We start from the raw sequence: 17030 nt of genomic DNA, 5'->3' as shown, positions 1-17030 counted from the left end.
TGTATTGGGTTACTTTTTTTCTCAGCTCCTGTAGATAATTATCTATAATAATCTTCAAAAGATTATCTATAATCTTCAAACTTTCTTGTGTCGTCTTAATTATAAATGATTGCAAGTGTGTACTTGTCTTCCACCTGCTTGTTTTGTTTTGTTCCAGAATAATACTCACAAATATCACTTCCCTTTAGAGAAAGTCATTGCTTTTTTGTTCTTCCCTGAGCAAGATATCATTATATACTTTCATTGTGGAAATGCTAGTTTTCCCTATGTTATTACCTGGACGAATTTAAAAGGTTACGTGATGATAGACCTTTGTGGCATAGGTGTGCCTGAAAAGCAGATTGCTAGGAAAATGTTGGGTTTTAATGTTTTCTGATGCTGTTTATTTCTTTAACAAAAATGCCTCTGTTATTTTTCTTTATACAGATTACTTAAAAAACCTTTTAGAAGAATCTGCAGATTATAGGGATACTCAAGGTAAATGTCTCCTTATTCTTAAGAAACAACAGCTTATGTAAATATGACAAAGTTTCTAAATTTTAAATGCATGCAGAATGCTAAGTGGTAAGTAGAAATGTTTTCTGTTTAGTTCTGAGTTGTCCATGCGCGTAGTCTAAATGCCTGTGCTGCTCAGCAGTCCTAGGATTGCTTCTAGACAGTGTTTCCATTCCATTTGCATGAGGCCCAGTTATTTATTTTGTTCTCTTTAATGGCATTTGTGCAAGCCCATATCTTCAGGAGGGCTGCACAGATGTAGCTGGTAGGAATGCACTACATGAGTGCCTTGGATGTGCTGAGCCAAGTTCACTGTCCTACAGCTATGTCTCTTGGTATAGTGCCATAAAATTTATGAATATTTATCATTCTCAAGACGTTTAGATATATTTGTTTATTTGACAGTGGTGAAAATATAATCCCCAAAATGTTTTAAATCACTCTTTCAGAGTCTTGAGGTTTGTCTTGCACTTCTTATAGTTGTGAACAAGCTGATGCCTGCACTGTGTGATAAGCAACTGAGCATTTTAAAAAGTCAACTTAAAAGAAGTATGTTTTATGTAACGTTTTCTTGTGATTTCTCCAGCTTCTGTGTTTCTTGTTCTTTTTAATGGTGGTACACTCCACAGTATTTTTGTCTCACTGCTTATGCTGAAGATAAAAGCAGAAACTTAATTGTAACAATGTATGTAATTTTATGTATGATAGTATATGTATGATAGTTTATGTTTGATAGTCGGTCTTTGAAACTGATTAAGAAAATCTGCTCCTTACTCAGTAAAATCTTTGTTGTGATAATTAAATTCCTTTTGACCTTGCTTTGTTGTTTAATTCAATTTAGGGGGAAAAAAAAAAAAAAAAAAGGAGGAAAAAAAGACAAAGGTTTGGATATGATTAGCATTTTTGGAAAAAAACAACACAATTCTTCCTGATGACCTTTGAATAAGTTATTCCAGCTAAGTGATATAGGAAGTGGAATGTTCTTCCCTTCCAAAAAGCAGTTTGCTTGTGGACTTTTTGATGCTATAGATTATTTTGGTTTGTTGTTTAGATTTGTTTAGAGTCTTGGCTCTGTAAGTAGCTCTGAAATCTTGGAAGTTTCTCTTCAATAACCAGCCAATTTTCTGTAACATTCTTCAGTTTTTCTAAGTCAGCAAGTCCAGTTTAAAGTTTTTGATAGATAGAATAGCTGATAGATGAAGGAAAGTGTAACAAAACAAAACAAAAAAAAAGTCAGGTACTCATTCCTTTCTTCGTGGATTTAGTTAAATTTCCCTTGGCTTCATTTTCTTTCAAGCTAAGGAAGCTGGAGAGTGTTTTGGATGGAGCAGCTCCAGAACTTCCTAGTAGGAGACTACTAGCTGTTTTTCAGCAGGCTCAGTTAATATCACGATGTTTAAATCTAAGCTTAATTTTTTGTCTAATGCTTACTCTGTGTTTTCACAGACTCCTGTACTCACATTTGCTTTATTTAAATTCTCCTTAGATTGACTTAGGAGGAGATTTTAGTTCATATTCATACTTTGCTTTAGTTTCATATGTAGCTTCATAACCTTCTGAACCATTTGGTTCAAAAATCTGCATCTTTTAATGTGCTTTCTTTCTGAATGTGGACTCATCAAGAAGGAAGTACATATAGTCTAAAGTGCTAACAGTGTGGTGATATCTTAAAAAACAAAACACCTACAGCAACTCAAGGCTTTGGTATAACTGGATTGGTGGGCTTCTCTGAATATTTTTAAGCAATGTTTACTTGGAGTGTTTAACTGCATTTATTTATTTGCAGTGTTGAACTGTTTCTCAGTGCTGAATGACATTTTATCAGTGCAGTTGTGCTAGCTTTCAATTAAATGAGGTGTATTTTTCCTACATAAATCAATCACAGGTTTTTGGATAAGATCCTTAAATGGGTTCTGTGTACTACACAGAGTTGCTGTTCAATAACTTACATAATCCTTTTACATAACTCCTTTTTTGCAGTTACAGCTAAATGCGTATTTCAGCAGAGTTGCTAGTTATTAAATATCAGTACTTAATAAAATCCCTCTTCATAACTCTTCTATTTTAGAGATTTTTTTCTTCCAGTATGAAGTTTAGAAGCTTGAACTTTGTACTGTTACCTTAAAGAACCACAAAACTAAAGGCAGAAGAAAGAAATCACAAGAATTTGGATAATTTCTCTAGGCAGCCTTCCATGACTGGCACTGGGGGCAGTTTTGTCAAATTGAAAAAGCTTAATTAACCTCTATATAGTCTAAGTTAAAATGTTGTTAATGTTTCTGCTCTAAGTAGAGACGTTGAAATTAAAGCAATCCTTGATGTGAGAAACTAAGAAGCAATTTTGCTTGTAAACAGCTTTATTAGCTATAGGAAATGATTGATGTTGTGCCTGTTAGTTGAAGCAATGATTTGGCAGGGCACACCTGCGAAACCATGATCCAAAGCTTCTGGGATCCACAGGAAGTGCTCTTGAATGCAGTGACTGTTCAGTCAGGTCCTTGAATCTTGCCACAGTGTAGAAGAGGAATATTTTGATGGCCATGGCTAGTGGGTGTGGTGGTGATGGGCTGGCGGTTGGACTAGATGATCTTAGAGGTCTTTTCTGACCTATTCTATGATTCTACATTTTTTCATGGGATTTCCATGACACCAGTGCTAACTGGTCTACATGACACATTGTTTCTTCACTCTTCAGATGCTCTGGCTGTTGTCATAGAAGTCGCAAACCATGCCAATGACATCATGAAGCAAGGAGTAAGTATTTTGACTTAGGAAGTTAGCTAATTAAAGCCTTTTCTGTTATTTAAAAAGGAAAACTACTTATCTTTTTTTGCCTTTTTTTTTTTCCTCTGTAGGATAACTTTCAGAAACTCATGCAGATTCAGTACAGTCTAAATGGACACCATGAGATTGTACAGCCAGGAAGGGTAAGTCCTCCAGATGGCATTGAGATGATCGTAACAAAAGTGTGACATGGGTGACATGCCAACACAGTACTGAAGCTGACACATATGGAGGAGAGAAATGATCCATCACTTAATTATTTGGTGCTGACGGTCAAATGAATTCTATCTCCCCACATGTATAATTATTTTATTTTCTTTTTTTAAAAACATGTATCTGATGAAAACTTACATTTTTTAGAATGTGATTCTCTGCCTGATCTTGCAGACAGTATTTTTCCTCAAACAACCTTTTATTTGTCATAGTTTCAAATGCAGCATGGAAAGTCAATGCAACCACTCAGTCCTTTAGCTTTTAGGGAGAGTTCGGATGAACAGCCTTTTTGAGGAGGGAGACCATGAATCACAAAGCTTCTACAGCATTTCAGGTGTAATAATTAAAAAAAAAAAAAAGAAAGAAGGAACGTATCAGCTCACTTATACAGCTTATGCCTTGAAAAACTGAGTTTTGAATTGCTTGTTTTAATGTGCTAGATATTTCTGAAGGAAGGAACGCTGATGAAGCTGTCTCGAAAGGTCATGCAGCCACGGATGTTTTTTCTGGTAAGATGGTGTGCATGTTGCTGTGTGCCTAATGCCAGTGTAATTTTGAGGGATTGAAATGCTGCACCACAAATGTGAAGAAGTAACTTCAGGGAGGGGAAAAAATGACCATTTGTTGCTGTTACACTTGCTCAATCTAGTTTAGACAGATTGCTGCATAAGCAGTAACATTGTAATAGAAAGCAATTTCTCAACAAAAAGTACTGTTTTGAACTGTGCTTGTTTAAAATTTCACTAGTTTTATGGGAAGACATTATCTGAAACACTAAAACAATTACTCCATCCCACTTGTACCAGATTGTAAAACCTACAGCTCAGCTGCTACTACTGCAGCCTTGCCTCCCTCCTCCTCTTGCCTCCCAAGTGGAGCACTGAGTTGGAAGCAAAGTGCTGGCTTCTCTTCCTGTCCTGCTGTTGTTTTGTTTTAGAATTTCTGCGCGTTTCTGAAGTTTCTGTTTCCAGTTGAATATTTGTTTCTCTCCTCTATTTAGACAGCAAAACAACTGTTATTGTGTTCAGTTTGTGACATTATTGGCCCAGGGTCTTGCCTGAAATCTGGCTTTCAGTTATCGCAGGACAAGTATTTCCCTAGATGGTCATGAAGTTCGCATTCTAAGCTTGGAAGTGCCTGTCTTGTTCTCTGGAGATGAGTTTGTAGCATGCAGAGGACTGATGTAGGCAGTAATTTTAATTGATCATGTTGTGTAGGCTCTTGAAACCTTTGGTTATGTTGTAAAGAGCCTCATAGCAAAAGCCCTTGAGACAGTTCAGTCTCCTGATCTGTGTTTATGTTTAGTAAATAAAGCCTGGACCCATGTGTTGAACAACACAGGAAATAAAGCATCTGACAGCTGAGCAGTAGGTGTATCAAATGAAGCTAAGTCTGGTAGAACTGAGCACATTTAAACTGGTAGATTTCATAGAGACAAACAAATAATTATGGTTATCTATATAATCATAAATTAATATCTTAATTCTGCCATCTCCTAGTTTCTGGAATATTTTACATTGTTTTGAGGGTTAATTCTATTAACCTCAATTAACCTAATTCTGAAGTTGTTATGCAATACAGTTGTGTACAAGAGAAACATTTTTGTTCTTCTTAACAGCATGTTCTTTGACATCTGTGTACTGTTTGCTCATTGCCAAATGTATATTTACATAAGGAAGGATATAAATAGATACCTATTGTTATCTGAATTTTTGCTAGAAAATGTTTCTTGGGGTCTGTGGAATAATAAGATGTAGAAGATGCCCTCTTGGACAGCTGAATTTAGAGCTTTGTACTTTCTGCAAAATGCATCTGAAATTATCAGTCTCTAAACAGTCTTTAGTCGTTAATAAGTGTTGCTTCTGCTTTACAGTTTAATGATGCCCTGTTGTATACTACTCCAGTTCAGTCAGGGATGTACAAACTCAACAACATGCTGTCATTGGCTGGAATGAAGGTGAGTCATTTGCTAAAACAAGTCTTTCTCTAAATGTGTTTAAACTTAGGTCTTCAAATTTTCAAAAGGCAGCTATATTTATTGTTGGAAAGAGATACTAAAGATGCTTGTATTGCAGAGCAGTTCTACAGGCATGAAGTTTCTGGCAAAATACTGTTGGAGTACTGTCTTATGTTTTCCTAATAACTGTGTTGTCACAGTATCATCTTACCTGCATTTCATCCAGAGCTGGCTTACTCAGAAGTAGTCTGCCTCCTTTTTTTGTGTTATACCATGTTTAAACTGCCTATCTTTTGCTTTGCAAATGCTTTTTCTTGATGACACCCAGAGATCAGGTACCTTTGCCTGAGAAACATTCTGGTGGTCAGAACTCCATGGTTTACAGAGACCTGCTGAGAGGGAGAGAAGATGCAGCTTTTGATTCTGAGTCTTTGTGAAAAGCATCCAAGATAAGCCAACCCCTGTAGGTAGTAACAAGGAGCATGTATGCCATGGATTGACCCAATCTCTGGCATGACAGTGAGAACAACAAACCATCGCCTCAGGAATCGAGTGTCTCATCTCTGGTTCTGTCAGAAATGAGCACCGAGTTCAGCTAGAATGCAGATCTGGCTCCCAGGCCTGAGCTTTCACAGGCAGAGCTGCAGCCTCTCTTCTGCCAGCAGATGTCTCATCATGGCTCAGAAACCCTTAACTTTTAAAATCCTGTGTGTTTGAAACTTGGTATCTCAGAAGAATCACTTGATCCAGCCCATGGGGATATCAGACAGATACCCATGTAGGACACACCAGTGGCCTGTGTGTTGTCCTGCAGTGTGCTTTTTTGCAGAGATGCAGGAGAAGCTTACAATATGCTGGGCCTGAGAATATTGAAGCACATCAGGAGGTGTCTGACAGCCCCTGAACTTCATTCCCTTGTAATCTTCTGTCTTCCTATGTTGTCACAGTGAAATAAAATGGTGGGGACTCTGTACTCTTACTGCAATCCTTGGCTCTAAGGATGTTGTACAATCTCATCCCTGTAAGATCTGCCCTTTCTATGGTAAACATACGAGACTTTGCAATAAATAAAAATAAAGCAGCATGAAAGTACCATGTCAGTTTGAAAGTAAGCCTTTTTTTTTTTTTCTCTTGACTGAAGGTTAAAAAGCCATCCCAGGAAGCTTATCAGAATGAACTGAACATAGAAAGTGTAGAGAGATCCTTCATTCTTTCAGCAAGGTGAGTCTCATGAATTCATAATGACTTTAAAAGTATGTGATTTCAAACAGGCCTCAAAAGTTTTTTACCTAAGCTCATTACAGCTTGTTCCACACTTACATAATGAAAAGTTACTCCTTGCTTGTGTTGCTGCGGAAGGATAGAGAGACTGACAGATGGATTTCTAGAAATAAAGTGAGCTTTGTTCTAAATTCCTTTTGTTCACATTTAAAAACTGATTTTGAATATTTAGTCTTTTTTTAATGGGCGGGCAGAAAGGACACTCATTGTACATAATCAGATTCACAGATATCACATGAATGTCTAGCCTGTAATACAGTCCACTCTGACCTGTAAGGAAGATTCCCCGTTGTAAAGTAATAGATGGAAATGCAAAATCTGTAATAAACGTGGCTGGTATTTGAGCAATCTAGGCTTAAGGCTTGCTCAGCTGGTAGGGATTCTGCTGTCCTCAACAGAGCAAACTGATAATCAGATGGAACAAAACTCTTTGATTTTTCTTCCTTCTCAGCTTTGCTGCACCTTCAAAAACTTTTAAGTAAATTGAAATATTATCTTCTCACTGCATTTCTTTGTGATGAAAAAGTATTAAAATTCACTTCAGTTAATGTTGGGCTTTGCTTTTCTATATGTTTTTTTTCTTCCAGAGTAATTGATATTCTGTGTCATTGCGTTAGCAGGACAGGATATGGGGCATATCAATACACACTTTGACATTTCTGTTAACTGATAAAAGTTGTAAGTTGTCATTCTGGTCATCTAGCTAAAATAACAGCGTAATTTAGGACAGGAGAAATGGATCTCAGTGAAGTGCTGAATGGGACATGAAAGTACGGAAATGAAAGAAAGAACAGGAATGAAGCTTTTCCTTACCAGATAAATACATTTTCCATCTAACAGCCACTAAACTGGAGTGATTCTGGTCTATGGTCAGTGAGCTGCCTCTGACAAAGACCTGGTTTGGGGATTGTTGTTTTCACTGTGTTTGGAGTTTGATACAGTCTGTCACTTGTGACAGTGCTGATATCGATGAAAAAGGACATGTTTTCTCTTTCATTTAGCAAAGCTGAGCATAGACTGCTGCTTTCTTTGTGACCTTGTAAATACTGACATTAGGATGTCTGCTGAGAGATAGCAGTATCTCTAGCTGAGGGCCAAAGCAAGGTTAGCCTTGGCAGAGCAGCCAGAGGAAGCAGCTCAGTAGTGTCTGAGCAGTAGTTATTTAGAACAACAGGCTTGAAAGAAGTATTGATGTATTTCCCAACAAATTTTTATAAATGTTTCTCATGATTCTTTTGAACAAAGATGCATTTCATGTTTAATGTATGGTTCTGCACCACTGTTACATGAGCAGCTCTGTCCTGCTTAGGTGCTTTAGTGACTAGGTTTTGCACACACACACAAAGATGTTTGTAATGTAAAAAGTAATGTAGAAAGGTTAATTGGGTCTTGTGAAAAGATGATCATCTTGAAATACATATATTTTTATAGAAGAGGTTAGCCTCTTCTTTTTGAGGAGCTGATTAAATGGTAAATTAAAAGTAATTCCTATGAAATACATGCTGGTGCACGAGGGAAAACCTGTAACTTTCCATTCTGCTGAGTGCCATTTGTGACACACTTTCCACTTGTCCTTTTCCTGAATTCCTGAAATTAGCCTCATGTTACCAACTACAATTGCTTTGAATAGCTCTTTCTTTCTTACACTGTCAACATTCCATTTGGAGAGCATTTGTTTCTGTTATTTTTGAATTTATTGGAAATTGTGTGCGTGTGCAAGAGCCCAAAGTTGCACAGCCGTGACATGGAGAGGTTGCACTTTGTTGGGATGAAAGAGACGTTGGGGGATCCAGGCGTGAATGAGGACTTTCTGATTGTTATTTGTCTGTAAATAAGGCCTGGGTTTGTTGTTTTCAGCAGTAGCTGTTTGCATGTGCTTGTGGCATTGCTCCCATGATAAACAGCACAAGTGTGTAGAGAGTTGATATCTTGTTAATACAGACTGCATCTTCCATTTGATTCCTCATTCCTATATAGTAAAAAAATCTCTATTACGAAACACTTTAAATTAACCTTACAGATATCAGGGACAAGCATGTATTTTTTCAGATAATAAACATGATATTAAATGTACACCAAAGAAGAGACTTTGAAATAACTCCGGGGGGAGCAATTAAGCTAGTGAAAAATAGCTAGTAATATAGTAATATTTAATAGTAGTATATAAGAGTAGTATTATAGTAGTATGTAATAGCTAGTAATAACTAGTAAGCCAGTTAATGACAAAAGCACAGATTAATGCCCAAACAAGAGGCTTTCTTGCTTCAGGTTTAATTTTGCTGACTGCAGTAGCATTCTGCTTTTTCTAGTCTGGGTCGAGGTTTCAGCTTTCTCAGGTTGTCTGTAGGAACGTGGATTATTTTACATGTTACAGTGCAGCATAGTACTAGAAATCTCGTAATAAAAACAAAAAATAAAACAAAAACGGAAAAAAACAACAAGAATATCTGCATGATACAGTACAGTGCAGAAGTAAAGTGTAGGTCCTGAAAACAACAGACCAGCTTGCATGCTACACGGCCAGCTGGCCCTGCCTCTCCCTGCCAGAGCAGGCAGCCTGAGCTGGGTCCTCTCCTGACCAAAAGGCAGCTCATGCAGGACTGGTGCAACTGTGAGAGGAGCCCGAGGGCCCTGAGCCTGGAAACAACAGGGGTGTCCTCCTGAGACCCCTCATAGCTTGGCTGCGCGGAGCAGCTGCAACGTGTGCTCCTCACACATGGCTGCCAGAAACAGCAATGGTTGGGACTCTGCAGTCTGTTTAAGTGTTCTGCTGTTTTATTAGCTAAGGTTTTAAAGAGATGGGTAAAATTAAGAAAACTCTGTAATTTTAGTGGACAAGGCAGCTTTAGGAAGGATGCATCCACTGCTGCAAGGGAGGTGGTGGTGCTGTGCGGCTGAGAGGGACGGCAGGAGCACTGCCCGTTGTGCTGCTGCTGTGACATCAGCCTGGTTCCTAATGAAACCACCTTTGCTCTCAAGTTTTAGAGAACTGTAAACAGCCCTAAAGGCCTGGTGCCAGCAGGCCTACTGAGTGCATGCTCCCAAGGAAAAGGTTAGGACCTAAGCCATGAAACCCCATCTGTAATGCTCCACACATGGCTGCAGGATGCTTAATCTGCAACGCTTGAACCAGCTTTATTTAATATAGCTTTAAGAACATAAATAATGTAACCAGATTTTGAAAAAGCCAGAGGAATTGGTTGGAATTAAGAATGTTATGTAGCTAATGCTACATCCTTCTTAGCAAATGAGGAAGTAAGGGTAAATACACTGAACAAAATGTTCTACCCGGATTGTGAGATATTAAGGCAGCCAATAACACATTGCTTTGCCCTTGCTTCTATCTTATTTCCTCTCCTTATGTTCTGATTTTGTTGATGTGTGCACTCAATCATGTTTTCCCCTGTGCCTTGCAGGCTTCTCCTGCATTGCCTTATGAGATTTGTCCTGTGAAACTATATAGTACCCAGTTTCATGCAGGTCAAAACCTCAACTCAAAATATAAAGAATCAAAGCTTTCAAATTCAGCTACAACAGGCATTAAATAATAATAATTAATGTCACACCCAAATATTTGCTTTCCTCTTCCCTAACTCTCCTTTTTTGTGTGCCTCATGTTCAATTTCTTGCTAAAAAAAAAAGAGATAGATATAGATATGTGATACTATTTAAGAAGTGAGGAATAAGATACGTGGTTGGTAGACACTTCTGGTTTAAATGTCAGAAGCCCTTTCTAAGCTGGTATTGCATCTTAAACAAGCAGCCCTGCTCTTCCACTGCCAGACTGCATTCTCCTCCTCCTGGCTCCCACTCCTTTGTGCTGGCCCAGGCAATTGCTCAGTGGTCTGATGAGCCCAGGCAGTAAATTGATCTTGAGGAAGAGCTTGCTTCAGTTTGAATTGGTTTCCCAGTCCAATTTACTGCATTTAGATCCCACTGTGTAGCCATGTGTACGTACGTTCTGGCACAAGGGAGAAGGTAAGTCCTCATGGCTGAAAGGTAAGCTGCGCTTTGCTCATCAGACGGAGGATGTTTCTCTCTGTAGGCTGGCTAATCCAATGGAAAATTTTGGAGAAAAAAAAAAATAATTAAAGTGGCTTAATTCTTCTATGAAGACTTTATAGGAGTAAAGAGTCAGCAGCACAGGACTGGAGAAAAAAACTACATTTTTGGGGAAAAAGTTTGGGGTTTCACAGGGTATAACAGACTGCACCATGGGATGGAAGGGGGGGGAAATACTTAAAATACTTGCTGACATTTCAGATTCCTTCTTAAGATGAAAAACCTGTGCTTGTGTTCTGGGAGCTCCATTTACACCAGTGGTACTCAAGCAGTTCATGGGTACATGGAGGAAGAGGAGGAAGAAAGGATGTACAAGCCTTGAAGCAATCATAGGCTATCATGGGAGGAAGAAAAGGAGGAAAGGAATCCACATTATAACAACAGACCAGGGATCATTTTTCATTATTAACACAAATAACTGGCACCGTGCAGTTGGCTTAAATATATTTATATATATAATATATATAAAAGTAATACTAGTTTATAGTTCCTATATTTCCTATAGTTCATAGGAACTGGAGACTGGAAACTGCAAGAGAATTAAATCAATGTGTAGTAAAGGTAACAGAATTCTAAACAGCACTCATTTCTTAGTTTTAAATGTTAATAAATTGATTTTTTTTTTTTAACCCAACAGTTCTGCTACAGAAAGAGATGAATGGTTAGAAGCTATCTCCAGGTCAATTGAAGACTATACAAAAAAGAGAATCACGTTTAATCCTAGCAAAAGTCTTGAAGAGGTATATCACACTATTATTGTAGCCCATTTTGTTTCCTTATTAAATAAAAAGTTTATTTGCAGCTTTCTAGAGAAGCAGGAGGCTTCCCGTGATAAATAACAGAACATTAATTGATAATAGGTGATGACAGAACAGAATGATGTTTCATAACACTATCTAGTTCAGAAATTTAAAATTACCTACTTCCAAAAAACCCAAACCAGCCTCTGTAACCCTGAAAACAGAAAGATAACTGGGAAATATTTTAAAACATAGCAGCTGTTGATAGGCTGGTAAAGCTCGGCAGTCACACAGCCTTTTTGAACAAATGAAATACCACTCTGTCTTTAAGCTTGCATTACAGTGGTCACTAGTGAGATGGTAGGTAATGTTAAGGCCATGGCAATTTATAAGAGAAGGATTTCCAACATTAAGAGAGTTAATCTATGATTACTGGTAAGTACTTGTGTTATTTTTCACCACTGAATGTATGTGTTCTGCCTATGTTCTCTTAGGCAGATACTGAGAAGCAGGAAGAAACTAGCCCACTAGGATCAAAGGCTCCTATCTGGATTCCTGATACTAGAGCCACTATGTGTATGATCTGTACAAGTGAGTTCACATTGACATGGAGAAGGCATCACTGCAGGGCGTGTGGAAAGGTTGGACAATTTTCTCAATAGCTTTTCTTTAAGTTATTTGGGTTCCTGTGTGTTAAGTACAGGCAGAGCCTGATTGCACTGCAGCAACTGTTGTGGGAACAATTGTATGGATCAAAACCAGCTTGTTTAGTGTGGAGAACAAGGTTGAGACAGACCAATAAATCTGGAACATGTTTCTTAGTTTGCATTTTGGGATAGTATTTATGTTTGTCTCCTGCTTCTGCAATTGCATAGTACAAACCAAGAATGTTAGCTAAAATGTTCAAAGTATCTTCCTCACTAATTTGTAGGCTAAGAAAAAAAATGTTTTCTAAAGTTAGTACCAAATTTATCCTACATTTAATTGGTATGAAATGCAGATATATCTAGAGAATGTTTATTTTCTTGTGTTAACCAAATGTGAATATGGGCTCAGTGCAGTTGAGACATCTGTGGTAAAGTTTCAAGAGAGCAATGTCTACTTTTGTTATTCTTTTAAAACTTTCTGAGTATAACAGTTTAGTAACGCAGTAAACTTAATTCACTTTTCATTAATTATTAACAATGGCTTATTAGGGGGCTGTAAGAAAGAACAGACTCTTTAGCAGGATCTGTTGTGATAAGACAAGGGGAAATGGTTTAAAACTAAAAGACGAGAGATTTAGATTAGATATAAGAAAAAAGGTTTTTCTGATGAGCACTGGATCAGATTGCCTAGGGAGGTGGTGGATGGCTCATCCCTGGCAACATTCAATGTCAGGCTGAATGGGGCCCTGTGCAACCTGATCAGCTGTAGGTGTCCCTGTTCACAATAGGGGAGTTGGACTAGATGACCTTCAAAAGTCCCTTTCAACTCAGATGATTCTATGATTAACTTATGTAATTGAGTTAACTTTTTTTATTATTTAGAGAAGGGCAATATATTGAACATAAGGACCAGCCAAGGTCTTAAACCATTTTCAGTGTAAAATAGTGCCTGTTTGAGGTTCAGTTCTTATCAGTACTGAAGTAAGTATCTTTGAGCATTTGTTGATTTACAGGTGTGTATCATGTGCAGTCATGGTTCTGTTTGTTTCCAGATTGTCTGTCAAGCTTGTTCATCAAATAAACATGGTTTAGACTATATGAAAAACCAGCCAGCAAGAGTATGTGATCATTGCTTCAGAGAGCTACAAAAACAAGGTAAAGAAAATGTGCACAAAACTGTCTTATCTCCCTGCTCTTTACTATCATCTTGCGTGCCTCATCATTACAGCTGTGTTCAAATGCCTAGTTCTGCTAGTGTCTGGAGAGCTATAAGCAGCTCAGATGACAGGAGCCCAAACACATTTCTGTGGAGTAAGCTAGGAAGTGAATTTGCAATACATTTATTCCTCTTTTCTTTCTGAGGTAACTTGTGTTACATTACTTTTCATTTACGACAGGATAGAAGTGTACACTGAAGTCCTTGCAACTTACCATGACCTCCCCTCAGTGAGTTTGCATGTACTTCTATCCTCTGTAACTTGTATGCCTCTAGACTACATTTTTACCATTGAAGCTGCTGAGATAGCTGAAATTCTGGGTGAGGTGGGGATCCAGTCCTGTCTCACAAGCTTTGCTCTGAATTCTGACCAAAGGTTACAGTATAGGACACACAAATGAGGGGCAAGCAGGGACTGAAATTGTTCACTACCCATTTCTCTGGCAGAAGCTCCAAGTTGACAGTAGCTCTGTAGGGTATCAGAGGAAATAAGTGATGCCCCAGTGAAATAATCACACCAAAGCTTGTAGCATGCTGGGAGAGGCAGTTATCATGGGGATTTAGGAGGCAGGATCCACATCTCTCAGAGTGGCCATGGGAGTCAGTGAAGTTAGGGTAGATGGATTGCCAGGGTTGGATGCAGGTCTGCACATTGGACAGTAGGGGCTGCTATGCTGCAGGCAACTGCAGTTGTTTTTAGCTGGAAAAAGCTGCAGAGAAGGTGCAATACAGCTGGCAATCCAATTACTTTCCTTCTCTGCTCATGAAGAGCCTCACCTGGTTCAGGGACATCTCAAGAAAGGGAGTCAGTGAAGCTTAGGGCAGCCCTTCTCCTTCAGGCTGGGCTGGAAACTAGTGGTATGTAGCCACAGAAAAATAGTTTTATAGGAGTGAAGTGTTGCAGAAGTCCTCTAAAATAAGTGAAGGAACTGTGTAGTGCAGTGGAGAAAAATACAGTGGATACTCTGGAGATGGGAACAATCTAGAAGCTTGTGTGCATGTAGTGGCATAATGGTGGAAGAGAAACCCTGCAGCATCCATGCTGCAAAAAGCAGAGAAGATACCAGATGGAGAGAACTGGAAGACAGAGTTGGGGAACAGAGATAAAACAGTCTGAGCTGCAAAGGACGTTTGTGAGAATTTGGTGTGGTTTTTAAGACTTGAATTTTCGTTCTGTATGTAGATAAAGCAGTTTTGCATCAGTGAATCGTACTTTGGAAACAAACAAGACCAATCTGTTTGGTTTAAAATTTCCTATGGTTTTTTTTGTTTGTTTGTTTTAATTATTTATCTTGAATGTGACTTTGGGGATTCTAGCTCGCAGTGGTGATGATAATACTGAAAAAGTTGACTGACTTTAGTGTGATTAGCTCTTACATTTGAAACACTGTAATCAGACTAAAAATGCCAGCTGCTTTCTAGTAAAAAGTCCAGGAATCATTGCCTCTGTTTAGTCATCTGTGACATGAAAGCAATGTGTTCATCCTATGCATTTCAGATAACCAGTGCTCTCCTAAGACTGGATCCCCAGTCAACCATAAATCTCCATCAAGTGCCTTGTCTACAGTATTACATAGTATTCCCTCTGGAAGAAAGCAGAAAAAAATTCCTGCAGCCCTCAAAGAAGTAAGTGCTTTATTGACCAAATTATAATTATATCATCAATTTTAACAGTGAAAAAATAATTCCATATTTTAGCTGTCCTCTTTAGAATCAAAAGTCACAATTCATCTGTAACAATGGTTTGGGCCTCAGTTTTACATAGGCAGGATTCTGAACTGTGGAGCAGTGTATAAACTGCATTAGGAACCTATGAGACTGGGATTCATACAGTCTGGAATTGTGACTTGCTTCTTGTTTCCCTGTGTTTCAAGGATCTCCCACACCAACTCATCTGCTGATTTACGGTTAGAAAAGATAGAGCTCAACTCTGCCTGCCTACACTGGAGGTCTTGGGAACAGAAGGAAGTAATTTTGCCTTCTTACACAGGAATGTGTGTCCTCCAGATGTACGTGGGCCTCAGTGTTTGAGCCCTCTCCTGTCCTACCGCATACAATGAAGTTCTTAGTGACTTAGTTTCTCTTCCAGGCTGGATAGAAAGTGGCAGACAAATGAGTTTTTCTTTCAGCCATCTGTGTTAATTATCAGTGCTAACTTGAGGTGAAAATTTCTGTCTTTGACAGAACAGAGTTCTGGAGGTCTGTTATTAAAAAAGGCTGTACAGCAAAAACCTGGATAAACACATACATACTCTTGGGGTTCTTTTCATTTCAGGTTTCAGCAAATACAGAAGACTCTACAATGAGTGGCTACTTACACAGATCTAAGGGCAGTAAGAAACCATGGAAGCACCTATGGTTTGTTATAAAAAATAAGGTGCTGTACACATATGCTGCTAGTGAGGTAAGAGACGACATACAAGAAATCAAATGGTTGATGATAATACCATATTTGTAACATCTGCTTGTTTTTATGATCTAGAAACAAGCTGTAGAGTTAGATCACCTCATAGCAACTGATCAGATTGCAATACTGTATTTGGAAGTGGTTTGGTGAGCTTGGTACTGTAATATAGATACAACCATGACGTTTCTGACTCCAGACTTTAGCTGTGAGTACCTCTGCACTGCACACCATTGCAGCTGTAGGTACGTTCTGAGTCAGCTGAATAAAGGGGCGTCACTTTTAGATGCATCGCTCAAGTATGGTGGCAAAGCCAATGTGATAAAAGCATCTGGAAATATATTGTTTTACAGTTTCATAAGGTACTTTGAATGCTTGGAAAATGAGCAAACTAAATCTCTTGATTTCTCCTCAAATTGTGTACCACAGCCAGGAATCTGTGAATTACTATTTGATATATGGTGCTGCAGTAGAAAATAAGAAATGGCGTCTTGTCTGATGGTGTTTCCTTGTTTATTTAGGATGTTTAATCTTTCTGCAGTGAAGAATAATCTCAGCATATACTGAGGATACTGTGATTTTAATGCAACTTTTAATGCTTTGCAACATATATGAATGCATTGTAGAGTTGGAGGATCTAATTTTTAGGTTTTTTTTATCACAGTGATAGCTTGATTACAGCATTCAAGAGCAAAATACATCAAGCATCTGTTAAAAGTATTGCCACCTCACTTTCAAGCACTCAGCAATTTATTTTTTCCATCCTCTTAATTTTCAGTAACAGAAAGTAAAATATATTTAGCCATCAAAACCATCTGGAGTGTGACTTCAGTACTTGAGAGCATCATCTACATCCACAGCTCCTCCTCTTAGTGTATTCAGTACAACTACGAGCATCCTGTGCCCCTCTTAAGACCTTACAAAGGTCGTTGGAGTGAGTACTGGGCTAGACAGACGTTTGTCTGCTGCCAGACAGGAGTTGGTCTTCTGATGTAAGAGGTCCTTAGAAGGCAGGGTAGTTGGACTACCCAGTGAAAGATAAGGCAGATGTTATCAGAAGAAAAAAAAGAAGCGAAGCATTGAAGTCTACATCAATCTGTTATTTTCCTGTTCCTCAATGGATGCGTGGAGATTATTTAAAAAAAGAAAAAGCAGAGTATTTTGTGCATGAGTATTTTTAACAGCTTGCTTACTGCATAATCTGTTGCTGTAGTATACTGCATGAATGTAA

At 38.4% G+C, this 17030-nt stretch overlaps 1 protein-coding gene across 1 annotated transcript in view; it reads left to right on the top strand.

Moving 5' to 3' along the window:
* Positions 1-17030, top strand: part of FGD6 (FYVE, RhoGEF and PH domain containing 6) — a 67475-nt gene that overhangs the window by 45030 nt on the left and 5415 nt on the right. Inside the window, exons 9-19 of the mRNA XM_042815703.1 lie at positions 427-477; positions 3191-3249; positions 3351-3422; positions 3933-4001; positions 5366-5449; positions 6591-6670; positions 11430-11532; positions 12027-12173; positions 13232-13334; positions 14894-15021; positions 15671-15799. Of these exons, the coding sequence (XP_042671637.1) occupies positions 427-477; positions 3191-3249; positions 3351-3422; positions 3933-4001; positions 5366-5449; positions 6591-6670; positions 11430-11532; positions 12027-12173; positions 13232-13334; positions 14894-15021; positions 15671-15799 (1025 nt within the window). The remainder of the gene's footprint in view (positions 1-426; positions 478-3190; positions 3250-3350; positions 3423-3932; positions 4002-5365; positions 5450-6590; positions 6671-11429; positions 11533-12026; positions 12174-13231; positions 13335-14893; positions 15022-15670; positions 15800-17030) is intronic.

This window comes from Centrocercus urophasianus, unplaced genomic scaffold, assembly GCF_019232065.1.
Source record: "Centrocercus urophasianus isolate 14NV4802_14NV808 unplaced genomic scaffold, USGS_Curo_1.0 seq_15, whole genome shotgun sequence".
Lineage (NCBI taxonomy): Eukaryota > Metazoa > Chordata > Aves > Galliformes > Phasianidae > Centrocercus > Centrocercus urophasianus.
This window is presented reverse-complemented; position numbering and strand designations above follow the sequence as displayed.